A 21,627-nucleotide genomic window follows, 5' to 3' on the forward strand; every position below is an offset into this window, starting at 1 on the left:
AAATTCCAGAATTTTAAGAGGCATAAAGACGAGAATTCCTTAATTTATTTCAATCTCCAATCTAATATGAATACTCAGTGTTAAATTGCATTGAATTTCCAGTGAAATCTGAAATTTCATGGTTTTTTCTCTTTAAATCGAATTCAGTGTATATTTACCACAATTTTCTGGTTTTCTGTTCATTTTCAGGGAAAAATGGAACGGAAATTTACAGATCTGTTTTTTTTCCACAACATTCTGAATTTTCAATGACAAGATTTCCTGAAATTTCAGTGGCATTGCAATACGATAAAAATTTCCAAAATTTGGCACGGAAAATTCAGACAAAAATTTTTAACAGTCTAAACAAAGCGCCTTTTACGTTTATCAAAACATAAATTACGTTTATCAAAACGTGAATTACGTTTATAAAAAATACGAAAAAATCATCGTAATTTACGGCTTGAGTATAATTTAAGAATACGAGATCGTAAATTACATCTATGTAATCGTAATTTACGACGATTTTGAGCGTAATTTACGATTTATAATCGTAGTAATTTACGATTTCGCAATCGTAAATTACGCCCATAACCGTCGTAAATTACGTTTATGTAATCGTAATTTACGACGATTTTGAGCGTAGTTTACGCTTCAAAGACGACTTAACGTAATTTACATTTAGGTTTTTCTGTGTATTATTTACACAGATTTCGATATCATTCGATTGTTTAATGTGACATACGGACAGATCAATTTCAAGATCGTCTTCATTCGATGAAACGACATTCAATTAAAGTAGTATATCCAAACTCCACGCAGGGATGGCCATCAGTATTATATTTCCTCAATATAAAAATATTAAAAATTTTGTTGCCTCCAGCCTATCAGAGAGTTCAGAAACATTGATGCGAGAGGCGCAATTAACGCCGGAGGTTCAGGTGTGCGACAACATCGATCTTGAGAGTATTTTAATGGATTACTCCGATTACCACCTCTCAAGGTTCAATAAGCTACCAAAAATTTGTAAGAAGGTTGAGAATTCTGGGGTATTGAAGGAAATCTCGTCTCTCCCCAATATCCCCAGGTAAATTTCACATTTGGAGAGCAATTCAATCGTAAATGTGTATTTTTAAATCGATATTTCACATTGACAATAATTTTTGTCTCGATTATCTCGCAATTGCACCACAAGAGGAAAGAACTATCTACGCAAAAGTTCTTTGCTTTCACTTCCTCAATCCGACTTGAGGACTTGTAAAACGATTACAATTGTTCTACACTGAGAACAATTTCCTAGAAAAATTCATATGCTAGTACCATAAATGAGTCACAATTTGCACACTTGGAAGAATTAAATTGAAGTAGTGAAGCAGTTTTTGATTAATATTTCAGGATCTAAGACAGATAGCAAAATTCTTCTTATGATCTTTTTTATAATCCTCAATTAGCTCTACAAAAAAGGTCATGACAAAAATTTTGCTATCTCTTTTAAATTCCGAGATATTTGCCAAAAACTGGCCAATACTCAAAATCAACTTGACCCGGTTTACCGCTTCGTTACTGAATTCTTGTGCATTACCAGAAAAATTGCTAGGCTACAACAGAAAAAATATTCTGTAGCACGAGAAAAATTATCGATTAACACCGGAAAAATTATTAGAGACACCATAATTTTTCTGGTGTTGCACAATAATTTTTCGCTACTTAACACGTGAATTTTTTTTCGTGTACCAATTTACTACTGAATTACTAATTTGGTATTCCAAAAGTAAAAAGGAGAAAATAAAACCGAGAAAACCCGATCCTGAGGACTCCCCTGATGAAAGAAAAAGTCTCAATATCCCGGAAGCGGAGGATAATTTTGGCATGACTATCATCCCAATATCATCCGAGTCCATCAATAAATCAAGACCCAAAGATCGAATTTCCGGTGACCGGAAATTACTGCGATCTCTCGATGAATTATTTCCACGTGGCTCGGAGTATCGTGACATAGCTGACGTTATAATGAGGGTAAATTTAATTCTCTCCTTGTTATCTATTTTCTCCGCATATTCAAATACTTTAATTGGTTTAAAAGATTGCACCCTTCGATTTCATTTGAAGGAAGTCATGTTAATGGACTTAAACGTAAGATGGAGTGATATTGTTGGGCTTGAAGACTGCAAACAAGTGCTTGAGGAGGCGATTATTTATCCAATTAGATATCCAGATATTTTTTCTGGAAAATTTACACCTTGGAATGGAGTTTTGCTTTATGGACCCCCTGGCACAGGTAAAGCTTAACAATTTATACATTTTTCGGAATAAAACAAAATTATGATGCAAAATGCAGGTAATAAAGGTTTCCTTCAATTGTTCGCTAATGAATAGATGGAATTAAATCTAAATATTCTCTATAGAATTGCCTCGGCTCAAATTTTCCAAATTTTTTTGTTCGATTTTCTTATATAAAAAGGAGATGTCACACGTTCATTCCTGAATGTCTAAGAAAAAAACGCATGCACGATGATGATGATACTGATGTGGTTGATAATGTTGGTAAATTTAAATTTTTTCTTCTCGTATACCCTTTCGGGTCTTTACGATTTGTTCCCTTCCCACCCCCCCTCCACCCCCTGTACCGCATTTGCCGAAGGGAGGGAAAAACCTGCCCTGGTACAGTCGTCCTTTTGACGGGACTATCGCTCGGCAGTGAAACTGTGAGATTGACCGCCGGTGCCGGGAAGCGAACGCGGATCATTGGCATACGAGTCTAGCACTCTAACCGCACGGCCACTACCGTCGGTGATAATGTTGGTAATGTTGGTGTAGATCTATGGAGAGATGTTTCCAATCACGGATAATTATATGTAGCTTTTTCGAGAGCTCGATCATGACATCCATTGAAAGTCTTTACAAGACAACAACGAAAAAAAATTATGTCTGCTAAGAGTTATATATTTGAGTAAATGGTATATATATTTATGTGTCTGTATAAAAGGAACCGACGTAATCGTATTCAGTATCCGAGATATTCATGGTTTTCCATCGACACCGCCCGTATAAATGAACATTGAATTATTTTCTGATCTTTGGCACCAACATCATTCCCTACAGAGCATGTGTTGATTCTCAATTGAAGTTTTCATGGATTTCGACGTATCTCCGACAAATTCTCGATAGAAATTTCCATCCCTTTGTGATAAAAAAAAATTATGGATTTTCTAAATCAATTTTCATCCTTTCCCACGAATTTCTGCTTAATAATGCGATAGAAATTTGTATACGTAAAATAACATATTGGTTCAAATCAACATACAATAATAACGTGGTGAATCATATAAAATCAATTATATTGATAGGCGCGTGGAGCGCGCCTTCGATCTCGTGGAAAGAAAAATAGAATGAAAAAATTTGAGCTTAGGAAATTCTATAGAAAATATCTCAATAGAATAAGTTGTGTAGAAAAATAGAATTCTGTTGATTTTTTCTACAGAATATTTTCTATTGAACGTTTTAACCCTTGATCACTCGCGCTCGGCCGCCAGTCTTCATCCGTCGGACGGTTAAACCGAACGCGCTGTTGCCACTTGGTGTTTAGCGCTATGCGCGCACTTCAAGTGTGGCAGTGAATGTAGCAATACTGCCGCTGGAGGGGTCGACACGGACTCACTCGCGCCGAGCTGTGCGGCGCCGCTTTCCTGTCCGTTCGACGTTTTTTTTCCTTTTTTTAGCTAAACAAATTCTCCGAGAAAAAAACGGACAACTCCAACGCTTAATAAAAGGATTGAACCAGGAACTCTAATTTTTTCAAAATTTTTAAGCGTCGAGAAACACGCTAAAGTATAAAAAAACGAAAATGGGCAGCCGCGCACATTGAGCGAGTGATCGAGGGTTAATTCAGTAGCGAAGTGGTAACGCGGTTTAAATCGACTCATCTCCCAGTTGAGTTTTTGAGGAATATTTCCGAATCTAAGGGAGATAGCGAAATTTTCGTAATTACATTTGTTGTAGCATTCAATCGACTCTACAAAAAAGGTTATAACAACAATTTTGCTATCTCCCTTACATTTCGAGATATTCATTGAAAACTGCTCGATAGTCAAAATTGACTTGTACCGTTTAGCCACTTCGCTACTGAATTGAATCGGCCAAAAACTAATAGAAAGTTCAATAGAAATCCAATAGAATTGTCTAGCGAATTCGCTAAGTTTTCAACAAAATTTTTAACTAAAAAGGTCGTACAACATTTTTCTACAAACCCACTCTTTTTCGAGATAATGGAAGAAAATCGTTATTAAATACTATTTTTGTTTATTATTGCATTCAAACCGTGACGGTTTATTCTGCAGCAAAATACAGTTATTTTGCATAATATTATCTACAGGTTGATTACTTATAAACATTGGATTTTTCTTAGGACTTAGTTACACTTAGCTACATAGTTAATTTCTTTCGTGAGTTGGACTCGATACATTTCAACGTGAGGGAATTAAATACTATTCTTTCCTCCCCAGGGAAGACAATGTTGGCTAGAGCAGTTGCAACAGAATGCAACTGTACATTCTTCAATATTACCGCTAGTACTCTTATCAGTAAGTGGAGGGGAGACTCGGAAAAATATGTAAGAGTTCTCTGTGATTTAGCGAGGCATCAAGCACCATCGATCATTTTCATCGATGAGATTGATTGGATTACTTCGGGGGATAATGACGCTGGGACTTCTTCTGAGCCTGCCAGGAGGTTCAGGGCTGAATTACTGGCGAGATTAGATGGACTGGTGACACTCCATGGATCCAGAGTCGTTCTCCTCGCGACTACTAATGCTCCTTGGTATTCATTTTACATTTATTTTGATTTGTCATTTGGGGAGGGTATTTGATACATTCGAGGGAATACATCGGGTCTGCGTAATTACGACATTATCTTGGTAGTGAATAGCCCCAAGGGAAATTTTAAATAAAAAAGACAATTGTGGAGACGTTTCTCAACTACAAAAAGGATTTTTCGTTCATATAAAAGGAAATTGCTTGTGTCATAACATAGTCAATATATTTTTGGTAATAAATTTGCACTTTGCCTCCTAATGGGATTTTTATGTCAATGTCTTTTAAATTTAATTCAATGAATCCTTGAATTCAATATTGGTTATTACCAAAATCGGTTAATTACCAAATTATCCAAGTAAATATTGACTTTATAAAGAAATATCAAAAAACATTTCTTATAATAAATTTTCTTACTACCAAAAAAGGATTTTCAGATCTTTCTTTTTATTCGTAAAATGATTTTCATTCAACAATTCCTTCCTAAAATTCGTGAAGTAAAAATATTCACTCTTGTATTGAGAAAGAAATATTTTCGAATCAGCAATTCAAAAATGCTCAATTCAACGATACAAACTCTTCGTATCAAGTATAATATTTTCCGTTCAAGAATAGTTCTCATCGGTTGAAATTATTTCTTCATCTAGGAATTTGGATGCAGCTCTGCTGAGACGTTTAGAAAAACCTGTTTTAATAAATCACCCAACAGTATCTGCTCGACGACAAATGCTGAAGTACTACACATCCCCAACGCTTCACAAACAGAACGATTTCGAGCAATTGATAAAGGAGACTGAATTCTACTCTGGATCAGACTTGAAGCAGATGTGCAAAGAGGCCTGGATGATTCAGATGCGACAGTACATCTCCGCAGAACGAGAAAAAGACGTAAATAAATCGAAAGTGCCAGATCAGATAAATTCGATGGATGTACTCAAGACTGCCAGAAAAATAATTCTACCCACAACGAAACACTTGACTGACAGATATAAAGAATGGGAATCAAGAGTTAAGTAATCAACTGCCATTTGACCAATTTTTATGATTATTGTTTTGAATTTTGTTTCGTTTTGTTTTTTCGTATAAAAAATTAAGCTACATCACATCTTATTTTTTTCGTCGCTCGGCATTACTCTGAGCCTGCTTCATACCGTGGTAGTACCCTGGAAGAATGAAGTATAGGATATTCAGATTTCCAAGTGAGAAAAAATTGGAAAATTAAAATTTCGAGAAATTTTACTCAGGTTTGAAGTGGTGAGAGGATTCTTTATGAGTTGAAAATTCATTTATTACTGCCTTTAAAAAAATATCCATTTCCTGTCACCACTTTATAACAAAATTCATTATTAATTGGTTATTGTTATTAATTTGTCTCATACCTGTATGGAAGCCACTGATGTACCAAGACATGAGCATACTCGACAGTGCGTCAGCGTCATTTGCAGGAAGTCTGGAAGAATCGAGAAAAAAAATGACAAATTATGAATATTTCATTATAATCACTAATCATTTCGATATAATAAAAAAGAAGCTGAATAATCTAATAATTACTGTTAATTCATACCCGTCTTATTTTATTTTTTCTTCTAATTTGGAAATTTAAGTTTCCAAATTTTTATGCTAGGGCAACTAAATATGGTCTGTATGCATATATGTATGTGTTTTTTTGTTCATTTTTTTCGAAATTTTCTTATGAAGGGGTCCAATAAAGCAATTACGAGTTGAAATAATTCGTACAATGTTATTAGGATAGCATTCGCATAACGACGAATGAATTACAATGCTTCCAAGACACAAAAACTATGCGAAAAATGAACCAAAAGATAAAATAACAGATGATATAACTAGGATAAAGAATATAAAGTAAACAATTATTGATAAAATAATAGTTCGTAATGTTCTACTATTTTTTAATTTTATTGATTTGAGTAATCGTTAGAATCGCATTAATGACTGTAAATAGTTGAGGAGTTGGATTTTTAGTAAGTATCGATGAAATTAAAAAATTATTGATAAAAGATGAATATAATTTACCTGGCCATCATATGTGGGGGCAGGGGAGGAGCAGGTGGTGTAATGCCTCCAAAAGAGAACGCTGAAGGTCCAGGAACATTACTTCTCGACTGCTTAGGAATTTCCGACTCGTAATCCATTGCCTCTCCATTCTCTCTGACATTTGCGTGAGAGAAAGCTTGAGATGTCTCCTCAACCGTTGAATAATCGCAGTTTTTCACTGCTGCTGACTCTTTCTGTTGAGCTATCTGAGCCTCGAGACCCTCAGACTCTCGAAGAGAGGATAATTCAACTTTTTCTGTGTTTCCATATCCTAAAATAAAACGGATAAAATTAATGAATTCTTAGTGAATAATCGTTACATATGTTTATTCCTTCAAAAATAAGTTGATTCAGGCGAATGGGTGAACAGAGTATTTTGGGAATACAACAGAAACTTTTTTTTAGAAAATATCTTCCACGACATTTGGTTGAACTAATGACAAACGAATTGATTCACAATATTAATAAATTGAAATTAGGAATTAATTGAATTGATAATTAGACATTAAAAAAATGAAAAACACAAATTAATGTGAAGTCATCTTTTAGTCATGTTCTCAGTGATGAGTGGAGAACTGGATAAATTTATCATTTCTGCTCTTCGAAAATTCATGTGAGTGAATTTTTTTTAAGTTCCACATTGTTACGAAATCGAATGATTTAGTCTATCCTCTTCCCCTCTTTTGTAAAATGAAAGAAAGTTGATTGCCATTCTCTGATGTTGGAAAAAAAAAGATCACATGTCACGCACGAAAAAATGTAATAGAAAAACCTTGCGAATTCGCTAGCCAATTCGATTGATGCTGGAGTATTACTAAATTAAATACGACAATATGTAAATAAGGAGTGAATAATTACCTACAAATTTGACGATACAAGTGCCACAATCATTGTCGAGTATTTTCGAGATAATTGCTTCGTATTCTATACCATCGGCTGAGTAAACTGCACGACATGGTGAGCCTAGAGTCCACTTCTGATCAATGAAACGAATTAGAATTACTTGAAATGGTATTCAGTAATTTTTATCTTCATTTTAATGTGATAAAGTATGTAACTCACTCACGATCCGATTAATACCATCGAATCATTGAATGATTCGAATGAATTATGTGGATGATTCGATCTAATTACGAACCTTTTGATAATTTCGTTGCTTGTTGGGCTGTTTATAACTCTGTGATTTATTCGATTTCCCACGTGGGGCTTCTGTCTCCATGCTGAGACGTTTTGCGACTTGCTCTTTAGCTAAATTGACAGCCTTGTCGTATGCCTTAATCAAGGCAGTATCATCCCAAATATCGTCAATATCCTGCAAGTGAATTTCAATTTTTTCGTTTCGTTCCATTAGAACTAAAACATAACCTGAAAATTGAATTTTTGGTACCTGTCCATTCTCTCGAACAAATAGAACGTTTTCCTCGTCTGCCATTACACCGATTATTATTCTCTTTGCATTGAGACAACCAGTTTACATGACTTTCAGTATTTTTATGATTTTTTGGGGTAAATGTTTAATGATAAAAAGAGTAAATAAGAGGCAGTTACTATATACTGGATACTGGAAAGGGCATTAATCGAAAACATCGATATTCATGCCTAAACATCGACATTTTTCGTTCGATTTTCTCAACTGTCGATTAATCAATTTTCGATTCTTTTTTCCATCGATGTTTTTGAGCCAGCTAATAAAATTTTTCAACTTTTTATCGGATAATAACATGGATTGATTGAGAATAAACAAAATAGTAATTTATTCGCAACCAGAGTAATTATTTTCAAAATTTTTAAAATATAATTTTTTTTTCTGTGTAATGAGAAAAACATCGATTTTTCAAAATAATCGATGTTTTTTCCAGAAAATGATTTTTCCGTACTGACCTTCACTTTTCCTCGTCCGAGAATTGGTATTGGCCCTTCCCCAAACTCGTAAAAGTGAAAATCACTACAGAAAAATACTGAGCGCACGTTTGAATACATGAGTCTCAAATATAAAATTTTTTAAAAGGAATTTATCGTTAGATAGGATGAAACAAATTTAAGGAAGAAAAGAAGCAATTTGAAATAACACATCTCGTTGGTGTCAATCTCCAAATAATGACCAGGACTTCAATTTTTCTCAATATTTGAAGACCGTTTTCGTTCCTGTTATTGATTTTGTTTTCACGCACCTGCACGGAAAGTTCGTACATTACTCCCTGATAAGCGGGAGGAAAGTGACTACTTTCCGCTCTAGGGTGAAAAGTTACTCCCTCGGGCGGAAAGCACTGATTACTTTTCGCTCAAGGGTGGAAAGTCAGTACTTTCCTCCCTCGGGACCACATTTCCACCCTTGAGCGGAAACTATTCACTTTCCTCCCGCTCACCAGAAAGCAAAACACAAACGTTTCTTTGGCGTGTTAAAAAATAACATGCGCATCTCGGACGGGGAAAACATGATTTTCCGCCCATGATGCATAAACTACGATTCCGTCTCGGCGGGCGCAAAGTTACATTTCCCTCCCGCTTCGCGGCTGAGGATCCTTTATTTTCCCTCCCTAAGTTAGAAATATACTATTTTCTTCTTTTGTTGAAAAATCATCTGGATTCTGGAATCTTACAACGGTCCTGCTCGAGTGGAAATTTTGATCAGGTTGGCTGATCAGAAGTAAGACAGAAATCCGATACTGGTTCGCCTTTTCTGATCAGGCGTTTCCGATAAGTATTCAGCCAGTTACTGACGATACTATCTGGATCAGTCGGGACTCACCCGAGTGGAAGTTCTGTTCAGGTCTCGATCAGAAACTGATCAAGTCCGATCCGAAATTCTGATCAGGCATGTTACGCCTCCACCTTGTGTTTTTCCACTAGGGTTTCTCCACCTACCATCATTAGGCATTAATTAAATTTAATTTTTTTGAGAAAAAATTAGTAACTTCCAAGCCGGGAATCGAACCCGGAACTCCCAATGTCGCGTCGGGTGCTCTTACCATCTGAGCTACCAGGACACTTACGAATTTCACTCTCAAATTGACTCATACCCGGGTGGAAATTCTGTTCAGGTCTTGATCAGAAACTGATCATGATCAAATCCGATCCGAAATTCTGATCAGGCGTGTTACGCCTCTGCCTTAGGTTTTTTCACTGGGGTTTCTCCGCCTTCCATCATTAGGCAATAATTAAATTTAATTTTTTGAGAGAAAAAAATAGTAACTTCCTAGCCGGGAATCGAACCCGGGACCTCCCAATGTCGCGTCGGGTGCTCTTACGATCTGAGCTACCAGGACACTTATGAATTTCACTCTCAAATTGACTCATACCCGGGTGGAAATTCTGTTCAGGTCTTGATCAGAAACTGATCAAGTCCGATCCGAAATTCTGATCAGGCGTGTTACGCCTCTGCCTTAGGTTTTTCCACTAGGGTTTCTCCGCCTTCCATCATTAGGCATTAATTAAATTTAATTTTTTGAGAGAAAAAATTAGTAACTTCCTAGCCGGGAATCGAACCCGGGAACTCCCAATGTCGCGTCGGGTGCTCTTACCATCTGAGCTACCAGGACACTTACGAATTTCACTCTCAAATTGACTCATACCCGGGTGGAAATTCTGTTCAGGTCTTGATCAGAAACTGATCAAGTCCGATCCGAAATTCTGATCAGGCGTGTTACGCCTCTGCCTTAGGTTTTTCCACTAGGGTATGTCAATACTGATTTGTGGTTTTTTCGATTTTTTCAATCATTTAGTATCTGAATATCTATAAAAACCGGAGTTTTCATGTGGAGAGTGAGTTTTAATTGATATATATCTTGTTATCTTAATTATGGTGGTCTGAAGTTACTTCTTCGAAATCTGTTTTGATTTAGATTTCTATTCTTAATTCTATCTTTGTAGATTTGGTATCGGGTTCGTCGGGTGCTCTTACCATCTGAGCTACCAGGACACTTACGAACTTCACTCTCAAATTGACTCATACCCGAGTGGAAATTCTGTTCAGGTCACGATCAGAAACTGATCAAGTCCAATCCGAAATTCTGATCAGGCATGTTACGCCTCCACCTTATGTTTTTCCACTAGGGCAGTCTTTCTTAATCGTATTCTGATCAGTCGAACAGTTCGAATCCGGACATTCGGATCAGATTTGGCTCCTCAACAGCGTTACAAGGTCTTGTCAAAAACTGACCTTGTTCAGTTTTTACGGATCAGTTTCGGACTCCAGCCTGATCTGAATTTTTACTCGGTAGACGCGACAGGAGTGAGGGAATAGTCAAATGACCATTTCTCATTAACACATCGCGCGATGCGCTGTGATTGGCGACCATCGCGCCGCTACGCTTTCGTACGGTTTGCGAGTCAGAGGGTTAAGGCGATATGAACAATAAATAGCGAAGAGTTTGTACGTAGACATATCTACGATTATTTTTATATCTTCAATGACCCTTACTATCTGTAATGACATCTCATGCAATCTACTCAACAGAATTCTTTCAATAATTAGAAAAATTCCATGATTGTGAATAAATTACGTAAGCGTATCAAACCGAGAGGGGGTGACTCAGGCTATTATAAAGATATGAACCCACTGTTCATTTTTCAATATCCTGTTTCGTTGTACCCCATCTTCATTCGATCGTTTCGTAACGTATAGGAAGAGAAGGTGGACTTAGTTCATAGCAGTGGCTAAAAAAATAATTATGAAGTTAGCTATTACTGTTTTCCTCTTCACCCTGTATGTCACCTGTGCGGTTGCGAGATCTCCTCCAAAGCCAGGTATGACCGTGAAGCGAATATTTCTCTTCCAAGACAATCTTGATGGTTTTTAAATAGCAATTGAATCGCTTAGCGATAGCATAGCGTTACCGCTTAGCGGTAACCTTTTATTTTCCCTCCCTAGGTTAGAAATATACTATTTTTATATATTTTTCAAAATATAATTTTTTCCGAGTCGGATGTTGTTCTTTCAGGATGTGATGGAGATAGCTGCCCAGGTCCTCTAAAACTATATAAAGAATTGGGTTGCCAGCCGATTAAAAGGAATCCTGATGATTGTTGTGCTATGAAATACGACTGTGATCACTTAAAGTCAAGATCACACGACAAATGTTACGCTTTTGGCAACGAATACAATCCCACTGAAGCAATAAGTAAGGAAGATACCGGCTGCCTTCCCACATGTACCTGTATCAAAATAGAAGATGAAAAGTGAGCACTCTTGTTGAAATTTATGTTGAACACTTCCAGCAAACACATTAACCATGTTTTCAAAATTCAAATGACAACAGGTTGGCCTAAGCGGTCTTCAGTAATTTTATAAATGTAGAAATTAAGTTAAAGTTGAAAAATTCTGTGTGATAGCCATGACGGCGGTAGGCAGAGATTCACGGACGCGGAGCAAAGCGGAGCGTCCGTGAAACGCTGCCTTACGGCCGGAATGACAAAAAAGATCTTACAAAAATTTCGCTATCTTTCTTAAATTCCGAGTTATTCAACAAAAACTCAACTGGGAGCTAAGTCGACTCAAACCGATTGACCACTTCACTACTGAAATCATAGTAATAATCGCATACAATTTTTAGTTTCCAATTCTTAATTTTTGGAATTAATTCTATTTGTTCTATTGAAAGATGAGGATGGAAATCAAATTTATGGGTATTCTTTCATTATTCGAAAATATATTTGACAGGGTTATTCATCGGTAGGACCGTAAAAGGTGCAGTTTTACAGTTGCCGAGAAAATATATATATATCAAGAATAAGAATGAATCGAATTAACTTAATCTAATCCTCAAGACAGAAAAAGCGAAAAAAATAAAATTTGAAATTTGCTTCATGTGTCCGTTTAAGGGACACATGTATAACTTTCCGATGAAGTTGAAATTGGATATTCGGAAACTTCTTACGAAAAATTTGTTCTTTCAAATTCCAATTTCATGAATTTCAGTGTTGACACTTCTTTTTTGAAAAACTCAAAAACGGGTGAGGGGTTTTCTCTCCCAACGTGATCCAGTCTTAAGCAAGTGAATGCCTATCGATCGCGACCAATTTCATTTCGATCGCACTACGCGTCCGCCCGGAAGCGTTAACGAAAAAAGTGGGTACATACTGTGACGTCTTTTCCTAAACGCACACGCGGGATTCGTGTACGTGGGTAATCACGAACTTTGGGCTGCAACTTGGACTCTCGACCCGGAACAAAACGACGGGGAAATATGAGAGGAACCAATGTGCCAAGAGCGCCAGTCCTTTTAACCGCCAAAGGACAAGGTCACACCGTTGAGCCGCGTTCCACGACTAGCTCAGATAACCGCGGAGGCGTGTGGGAACAGGCTACAATGAGCGTACTCAACAATGCAATTGTTTATAAAACACACAAAAAATTATATTTCCAAATCATAAATCAAATGTGATCTTTCCCTCGTACATACGAGAGTTTCGGTAGAATTCTGTACACGTGCAGGAGAGGACTCCCACGAGCAAAGATGCTATACAAAAAAAAAATGTAACTGACCTAGCGATGCTAATTAACGAAGAGAAATAATAATAATCTTAAGAATGCGTGGGAGACGCTAAGACGCGGAGGATCACCCGCAAGCGATGACGACGCGAGAGCCACGACATAAAAGTTAATGGTGAAGGTCGACGTATTAAATGAGCTGGGATTAGTTTTTCCCACAAAAGAAGATTGGTAACAACAATTAAGTAGCGAAACTAATAATGACATCAATCAAGAGGTAGCTGGAGGCTACAGAGTGCCGCGTCACAAGCAGACTCTAACACATTCTCAAACGGCCCCAAAATGGGCGCCGGAGTGGATTCCCTACTGGAAAGACGCGTGCACTCACAAGGAAAATAGAGCCGTGATTTCGCGAGAACACCAGGCAGACTCGTCTGACCCTTCAGTACGGCGACGTTCGGAAGATAAAGCCGGAACCAACGGGCACAACACCACCACGTACTTTACTTCCGATCGATCAAATAAGCTCGAAGAGCGAAAAAAACTTAAATGGCGCAGAGCGACCTTATTGAAATAAATCCCAGCGAAGAGTGTTCGTTGGGGCCGTACATCGCCCCGAGGAACCCCTCAATTTCTCCTACCCCCACCCGATCACGTGATGAGCGCGAAGAATCTAAGTGATTCGACAATTTTTGACTCTCGCATTTAAAAATGGTCCTAATTCCCAATTCCTCAGTCCCAGAAACTGGAACTTGCGCCTCGCGGTCGGTGAATGTGATCCGCGTTGAGCGGCGCAGAAGCCAACATAATCCGATGCTCCCTCAATGCTGTAACATCGGTTTTTTACTGGACGGCCTTGTGCCGTCGATCCATCGGTGAGGCGGTGGGGGTTCGCACGTAGAGACCTGAGATGCCTGCTGGCGTGCGTCGGTCGTCTCTCGCGTCCTTCGTGGTGTGAGTCTCCCAGACTCGGTGTGTGCGTGCTAGTCGGTGTGCTACTCGTCATCTGCTGTAGTGCCGACTTGTAGTCATTCCCGATGCTCCGCTCCACTCCCCTCGTTACGAAGCTCACGTAACCCACGGTGAGCGCGATCGACAGAGTTCGAGAGAATGATGAAAAGAAAGTAAATAATAGAAATAAAAAAAATAAAATGACAATTGTGGCTCTGGGTGATCCAACTCCTCGCTGAGGTAAAAATACTAATTTTCCCCCCATGATCCGCGGTCAGTTCAGGCGAGGAACAGTACATGATTTTTATCATCTTACAATACACATACACACATACACTTTTCTAAAAACCATCTGGGGAGCTTCTACTCATCATGAAACGTTGACATTTCATGAAATTACAATTTTTCATTTTCGGGGTGAAACCAATAACTTCCTATCGGGAAGTTAAGGTACTTCCTTAGTGAGTTATACTTGGTGAAAATTTCGCAATGAACTGAAGACCTAAAATTTGGATCATATGTTGTTAAGGGCATGTAAAAACGACTCCCAAAAATTTTTTCCACGCGAATTTTTGAGATATCCATCGTCAAACATTCAATTTTTGTCTTTTTTCAGTTTTTGTCGATGCATATCTCAAAAATTCGTGTGGAAGAAATACTTGAAATTTTGGGAATAGATTTCACATGTGCTCAACAACATATGATTCAAATTTTAGGTCTTCAGTTCATTACGAAATTTTCACCAAGTATAACTCACTGAGGAAAACGGACGAAAAAAATTGATAAAAAAACCTATCGAATTCGTTAGAAACNGGCATGTAAAAACGACTCCCAAATATTTTTTCCACGCGAATTTTTGAGATATCCATCGTCAAACATTCAATTTTTGTCTTTTTTCAGTTTTTGTCGATGCATATCTCAAAAATTCGTGTGGAAGAAATACTTGAAATTTTGGGAATAGATTTCACATGTGCTCAACAACATATGATTCAAATTTTAGGTCTTCAGTTCATTACGAAATTTTCACCAAGTATAACTCACTGAGGAAAACGGACGAAAAAAATTGATAAAAAAACCTATCGAATTCGTTAGAAACCTCTATTGAATTTCTATTGAACTGTTCTGTTAGTTTTTGGCCGATTCTATTGAACTGTTCAATAGAAAATATTCAGTAGAAAAATTCAATAGAATTCAATTTTTCTACATAACCTATTAAGATACTATTGAGATATTTTCTATAGAATTTCCTCGGCTCAAATTTTCCAAGTTTTTTCGTTTGATTTTCTTGATGAGAAGAAAGGAAAAATGGAATGAAAAAAACTTAAGAGAAAGAAAAAATTTGAGTCCAGGAAATTCTATAGAAAATATATGAAAATAATAAGTGACATAGAAAAATCGAATTCTGTTTACTTTTTCTATTCAATGGTTTCTATTGAACATGTCAATAGAATCAGCCAAAAACTAATAGAAAGTTTAATAGAAACTCAATAGAATTTTCTAACGAATTCAAGAGGTTCTATAAATTTTTTTCGTGCGTAAAGTACCTTAATAATATAGCATAGAGTAATGTTGCGACGGGCGCTTCGCGCTCGTTTGCTAGTTACGAATGAAACCAATTAAATCGGAGAAAAAAACCTATTTTTCTAACTACTAAAATGGAAAAATGTTGAAAAATATTGTTAGCCCATCGCAAAGGATTCTTTAACTTCAACTTCATTTCTACGTTTATAAATTTGCTGAAGACCGCTTAGAGCAACCTGTCGTTACCTGAATTTTGAAAATAATTACAACAGTCAAAAAAGCCTATTCAAAAAATTAACCATTTTCTTACTACTCAGAGCAACGTGGGCTTGTGCCTCGGTTTACATCCCAGTATCAACCGCTGCTGGATGCTACCACCCACGAAACGCTACAATGTGCTTCCCTGGACCTGAAACTTGTCGTAGGTACCCCAGCCAGGGATGTAACGAACAAAGCTAACTGGTCAATTTACCGTCATTTTACATGTAAATTACACATTACTGATCGCACGCCAATTGCTGACCGTTCTTGGTTAGAAAAAGAGTAACCGACTTTCGGGAAATTCTTCTGATTTTTTGCACTTCCATACTAAGGTAATATTCACTAAATTTCCGATTTCCGTTTCCGCGTTATTCATAATTTTATTCGATTTTTTGAAAAAAATCGCGAAGAAAGTGAAAAAAAAATACTGACGGTTGGGTGAGTTGACCGGTTATTTTGTATCACGAGGTATGCGTCAGGTCAAAAATGGTCAGGAATAAATTACGACTGACTTGACGCATGCCAAAAATCACCGTCCTTTACATCCCGAACATAAATTCAGTAGCGAAGTGGTAAAAGGAGATAAGTCAATTTTGACTATTGATCAGTTTTCAATCAATATCTCGGAATCTAAGTGAGATAGCAAAATTTTTGTTATAACCTTCTTTGTGGAGCCGATTGAGTGCTACAACAAATGTATGTTTGGTGAGGAACTAGATTTAGGGTGGATTGGGAGGTTAGAGGATTGTCGGTGTGAAATAATTGTTGACAGTCTTGAACTAATATCCACGTGCATTTATTCTCGAGTTCGAACCACGCTTTGTCAAATTTACAAAAACAGCTTATCACTTGTTGATCGTACTGAGTTAATTTAATTGTCTATCGGTTTTGCACTGTGAGTCACTGGTTGAATGGTCAATAAATAACGTGATTTTCTTTTACTGAATTTCTATCGCCGAGTTAATAGACGCTAATGTACTGTGGTCTAAACTCTACAGAGTTGAATTCCATTCAAAACGTGCTATACGACAGACCGTGATGTACTGACTCGCGTTGATTTACGGTGACTCTACTAGACCTGAGCGTTAACCCGGAAAGGGCCGATGATTTTCGTAATTGGCCGAGCTGATCGACCTTGGTCTTGGAGAGGTTGAGTTACGTTTCAAACAATGTAATTACTAAAATTTCGCTATCTCCCTTAGATTCGGAAATATTTCTCAAAACTCAACTGGGAGATAAGTCGACTTATCTCCGTTTACCACTTCACTACTGAATTATCTGTTGAACCTCTTTTATGGATTATGAATAACATTCAATCCAGCTCCGAATCCAGAGGATATTCCCAAGTGTGAAGTAGATGGAAAGACTTTTGAGGATGGTGACTATTTCGAGCCAGAAGGAAAACCCAAGAAAGCCTGTTGGTGTGGTCCCGGTTATAAAGGTAAAGCACAAGAATCTTACTCTTCCCTCATTCTCTCGGATTCGATTTGCTTCAAACAATCTACTTAATTCTACTCATGATAGGAGAAAATACAATGCCGTTCTGTAGAAACATGAAGGATGAGAGGTGTGGATATGAATTGAAATATAGATCGGAATTAGAGAAGCACTGTGCTCCAGTTTGGAAAATGGAACAAGAGCCTGCAGTTGAATGCAATCCGATGTGGCGATGTCGTGAGTTGAATCTGCTGATTAACATTGCCAATGTGAGCAATTGAATTGTTCGATTCTGGGTTACTCATAATTTTTCTTGTCCCTTATATCAGAAAAAGCCGGTGATGAGATAACTCCAAGAGAGAAAGCCCTCGGAGTTCCGGAAAATGACACCCCAGATCCTGTGGGGATGACATGTCGAATTGGAGACCTAAATATGCGTCTTGGGGATGAATTAAATGAGATATCTGCGGATGGTCCAGACTGCATCAAGTGTGTATGCGAAATTCCACCAGTGGCGACTTGTGCGAAAATTCCCAAGAGTGTTTGCCTCATGACCGCTGAGGACCTCAACGATTCTGATGAGAAAAAATCATAGATTAAGCACAAGCAGATACTTCGACCGAAAAGAATTCCTTCTACTCTGTTGCTTAATATTATATCTACTATTAAAAGTGTGCAAGATGTTTTCGGTCTTCGTTGAAGGAAATCATTCATTGTTATAAAATATATAAAACAATCAATGTTATTGAAAATGTTTCTTGTCATTTCCTATAACCTTTGGATGTCTCTGGTGTTGTCGACTAATTTCGGCTCGAATAAATGCCTGAGGTTCCGTAGCACTTCCGTAGCACTAAGCCCACGTTTGAATACATGAGTTTCAAATATAAAATTTTTTAAAAGGAATTTATTGATAGATAGGATGAAACGAATTCAAAGAAGAAAAGGAGCAATTTGAAATAACATATCTCGTTGGTGTCAATCTCCAAATAATGAACAAGACCTCGATTTTTCTCAATATTTTAAGACCATTTTCGTTCCAGTTATTGATCATTTTTTTCTTTTTCTTTTGCTGAAAAATTATCTGGATTGTGCGGATTGTCCGGACTGCATCAATTGTGTTTGCGAAATTCCACCGGTGGCCATTTGTAAGAAAATTCCCAAGAGCATTTGTCTCATGACCGCTGAAGAACTCAACGATTCTCATGAGAAGAAATCATAGTTTAAGTACAAGCAGATGCAATTTTATATCTACTATTAAGCATGTGCAAAATGTTCTCGGTCTTCATTGAAGGAAATCATTCATTATTATAAACTATACAAAACAATCAATGCTATTTCAATGCTAAAATTGACAATGGACCTTTCGTCTCGAACAATGAAGAGTTACCCATAAACTTCATTCCTATTGCAGAATAAATAGGATGAAAAACAGGATAGAATACGAGAATCGAGAAACTTCCATCGGGTGAATGTTATATAATATTAACACGAAAATAACGATGATCTTCCATTGATCAGGAAGTCAACTCGAAATGGCATCCAGAACACTGACACTTGATGATTCGATTTGAAAAGCTCAGCATTTTAAATTGATATTAACGACGAATGGAGAACCGTTTTGATTCTGACGTATGTTCAATGCCACTCACTGTGCTTCGTGAGGCTGTATTTCCGTCTGTGCTGTTATATTCTTTCAATAATAAGAAAAGTTCTACAATCTAAGATCAATTATGTCAACTTATAAATCTGGCAGGCGAGAGATCAGACTATTACGAAGATGTAAGTCGTCTTGTGTATATTTATCTTTATGCTTCACGATACATCTCATTTTGGTCTTATAATTCTGCCACGTCAGCGATAATAAAAGAATAATGAATATCTTGTAAGCATTATACAGCCAGGTAGAGCTCCCGGAAATATATCATATTTACAAGTGACTGAATTGTCTCTTTCAAATGGGATACCCTGTGCATTACTTTAATTATACTTGTCATAAGCTCGATTGAAGATTGAAGACCAAGTTCTAGGGACAGACTCTTCGTCGATGATTCTGTTGAACATGGTTAGGATGTATTGGAACCAGTTGTCAGGGAGCGCCTTGATAATTTCACCCGAGATTTGGTCAATTCCTGGGGATTTGCCAGTCTTGTAATTTTTAATCGCTAATTTCAGCTCGATCGCAGAGATTTCGCCATCAATCTAGGGGTTTCGCTCACTTATATTCCGAATATAAGGCGATAGAACTCGTTCCAGATCTCCACTGGGAGCCCAGGAAAAAATTTGTTGACTCTGCAGCTTCTGACAGCAGCCCAAAACTCCGAGGCATTTTTGACATTTGCTAGCATTTCTCTAACCTTTATTTCGTATTCTTTTTTTTTCTCTTCCACCAATTTTTTAAATTCGCCTTTAAGGGAAAGAAAATCGCTGAGTTTGGGTTCAGTGAAATCTGCTTTCTTTGTGCTGTACCTAGCCACTCTTTCCTCCTTCTTGAGAGCATGGCACTCTTGGTCAAACCAGGGTTTCGATTCAGTCCTCGTCTTGTTATTCTTGCTCCTCGTACAAGAAATTATCATTCCGGCCAGGTTGGCAGCCCAGTGGATGGCCTCGCAGAGGTTTTTGTTCAGCCGATCTATGGAGACGGATGGGTCCATAGATCAAGACACAAGTCAAGACACAAGTCGATTCTTCCAAGTATCTTGAGAACACTTCTTTGTTTTGCTTTTTCCATATAAGACGGGGGGCGTTGGGCTGTACGAAATCTTCATTTTTTGGGGGAACAGCGCAGGCCAGAAAGTACTAGTACCACCGGGAAGTGATGCGAGGAAGGAGTAGTGATATCCACGAAGAAGTCCTGGACTAAGGATATACAGAGCAACTTGATGAATACTAGGTCTATCACGCTCCTTCCCAGTAAAGTCACATACATGAAATTGGCAGGACGATCACTTGGAGATCTACCGTTTAAGACGACGAAACCATTTTCCTCCATGAACTCAATCAGTATTTTGCTATTTCCCGAGGGTCGCTCAACATTCAGAGAGAGCCTATCACTGAAGAGACTTGTGTCCGCGACTACCTGGGGGTCGCATGCTCCGAGTTGTTTGATTCTGCAGTTAAAATCACCTCCAATAATTAGAATAGGATTTTCCTGTTCATCTTCGATGGTCGATATCAGCCCTTGTAAGGATTCAAGAGCTGCAGATACATTCACACTGTTATTAAAATAAATGGAGTATAAAAATATTGGGAAGTCGTCAACGAAAATTTTGGACAGGATCCATTCACCACAAGTGTCCACAATTTCATACTGGAGGGAATTATGGACGAGGGTGAGTAGGGCCCCTGCTTTCAATTGAAGGCCCGAGTTGTAGACACGAGTTTGTAGCAGCGATGTCAGACAAGATATGAATGTTTTTTTGGGCTCAAACGAAAGAGCGGGTCGAGAAATGGCGTGCTAGGACCTCTAAAGATGGTTTTGAACCAGGGGAGACNACAATAATAGGAGTGCATTGACGATTTTTTCTTAACTCGCAAAAATCTTCAAACAATTTGCTACCGATTGGTGATAAAATTTTTTGGAAATAATGAAATAGGGGGGATAACGCCTTTTTTTTCAGGGGTGATTTTTTTAAAATTTATTTTTAAAAAAGTACTAACTAGCAAATGTTTTTTATTAGCTCGCAATTTTCTTCAAAACTACTTCAATGAGGAAAAAAATAAAAATTTGGAATATCTATACATGAGGGGCTAATTGATCGGATCTCCTTAATTATAACAGAGATTATAAGGGAGATTGCTAGCGCCTATGGAAACGCTTCAACCGCAAAATTTCGTAGCGAGTATGTACCTGTAAGTAAAACAGGGAGCGTGTGAGAGCGTCGATAACGGCGCAGAGTGGGGGGGAACGCGTATGGGGGAATCGAAGGGCGGAGCGAGCGGTGATGTTCGCTGTCGAGCAGGTGAGGGAAACCTACCGCAGTTCGAAACGCCGACGGACGGCGGAATCCTGCCCTTAATATAACAATCAATTTCTCCTTCCGTAATGAGGACGAAGGGATGAAACGGTTGCCAATCGATTGAAAATTGAATCCTCAACTGATTGCGATCTGTTTTATCCCTTCATCTGAATTAGAGGGGGAGAAACGAATATTTATGGATCGAGTGAGTCCCCAAACGGCTCTC

The 21,627-nt window shown here is 37.8% G+C and overlaps 3 protein-coding genes across 3 annotated transcripts; 2 read left to right on the top strand and 1 right to left on the bottom strand.

Annotated features, from left to right (window-relative positions):
* The first annotated feature begins 887 nt into the window (after positions 1 to 887).
* LOC107043582 (katanin p60 ATPase-containing subunit A-like 2) lies at positions 888 to 5,807 on the top strand. Its single transcript, XM_015265130.2, has 5 exons — positions 888 to 1,066; positions 1,752 to 1,995; positions 2,089 to 2,257; positions 4,482 to 4,797; positions 5,438 to 5,807. Exons 1-5 carry the CDS (start codon positions 888 to 890, stop codon positions 5,805 to 5,807), a joined length of 1,278 nt encoding a protein of 425 aa, XP_015120616.2.
* Positions 5,808 to 5,817: 10 nt separating this feature from the next.
* LOC107043581 (survival motor neuron protein) lies at positions 5,818 to 8,513 on the bottom strand. The gene is made up of 6 exons (XM_015265129.1): positions 8,233 to 8,513; positions 7,984 to 8,157; positions 7,704 to 7,821; positions 6,825 to 7,116; positions 6,170 to 6,240; positions 5,818 to 5,953 (listed from the first exon to the last, which is right to left on the bottom strand). The coding sequence occupies exons 1-6, from the start codon at positions 8,275 to 8,277 to the stop codon at positions 5,898 to 5,900; spliced, it is 756 nt and encodes a 251-aa protein (XP_015120615.1). The 5' UTR covers positions 8,278 to 8,513; the 3' UTR covers positions 5,818 to 5,897.
* A 2,892-nt stretch (positions 8,514 to 11,405) lies between these two features.
* Positions 11,406 to 18,197, top strand: LOC107043577. Its single transcript, XM_015265125.2, has 6 exons — positions 11,406 to 11,591; positions 11,786 to 12,023; positions 16,065 to 16,168; positions 17,330 to 17,449; positions 17,533 to 17,682; positions 17,775 to 18,197. Exons 1-6 carry the CDS (start codon positions 11,516 to 11,518, stop codon positions 18,038 to 18,040), a joined length of 954 nt encoding a protein of 317 aa, XP_015120611.1. The 5' UTR covers positions 11,406 to 11,515; the 3' UTR covers positions 18,041 to 18,197.
* The last annotated feature ends 3,430 nt before the right edge of the window (positions 18,198 to 21,627 follow it).

This window comes from Diachasma alloeum, unplaced genomic scaffold (assembly GCF_001412515.2).
Source record: "Diachasma alloeum isolate Michigan unplaced genomic scaffold, Dall2.0 Dall_scaffold_00603, whole genome shotgun sequence".
Classification (NCBI taxonomy): Eukaryota; Metazoa; Arthropoda; class Insecta; order Hymenoptera; family Braconidae; genus Diachasma; species Diachasma alloeum.

Coding starts and splice junctions, on each gene's coding strand:
- LOC107043582 (XM_015265130.2), top strand. CDS start 888: ATGCGAGAGGCGCAATTAACGCCGGAGGTTCAGGTGTGCGACAACATC. Junction 1,067..1,751: donor TCTCTCCCCAATATCCCCAG/GTAAATTTCACA, acceptor GTATTCCAAAAG/TAAAAAGGAGAAAATAAAAC. Junction 1,996..2,088: donor TAGCTGACGTTATAATGAGG/GTAAATTTAATT, acceptor TTTCATTTGAAG/GAAGTCATGTTAATGGACTT.
- LOC107043581 (XM_015265129.1), bottom strand. CDS start 8,277: ATGGCAGACGAGGAAAACGTTCTATTTGTTCGAGAGAATGGACAG. Junction 7,822..7,983: donor AGCAACGAAATTATCAAAAG/GTTCGTAATTAG, acceptor TTCATTGATCAG/AAGTGGACTCTAGGCTCACC. Junction 5,954..6,169: donor CATCAGTGGCTTCCATACAG/GTATGAGACAAA, acceptor TCATTCTTCCAG/GGTACTACCACGGTATGAAG.
- LOC107043577 (XM_015265125.2), top strand. CDS start 11,516: ATGAAGTTAGCTATTACTGTTTTCCTCTTCACCCTGTATGTCACCTGT. Junction 16,169..17,329: donor CCCTGGACCTGAAACTTGTC/GTAGGTACCCCA, acceptor CATTCAATCCAG/CTCCGAATCCAGAGGATATT. Junction 17,683..17,774: donor CAATCCGATGTGGCGATGTC/GTGAGTTGAATC, acceptor CCCTTATATCAG/AAAAAGCCGGTGATGAGATA.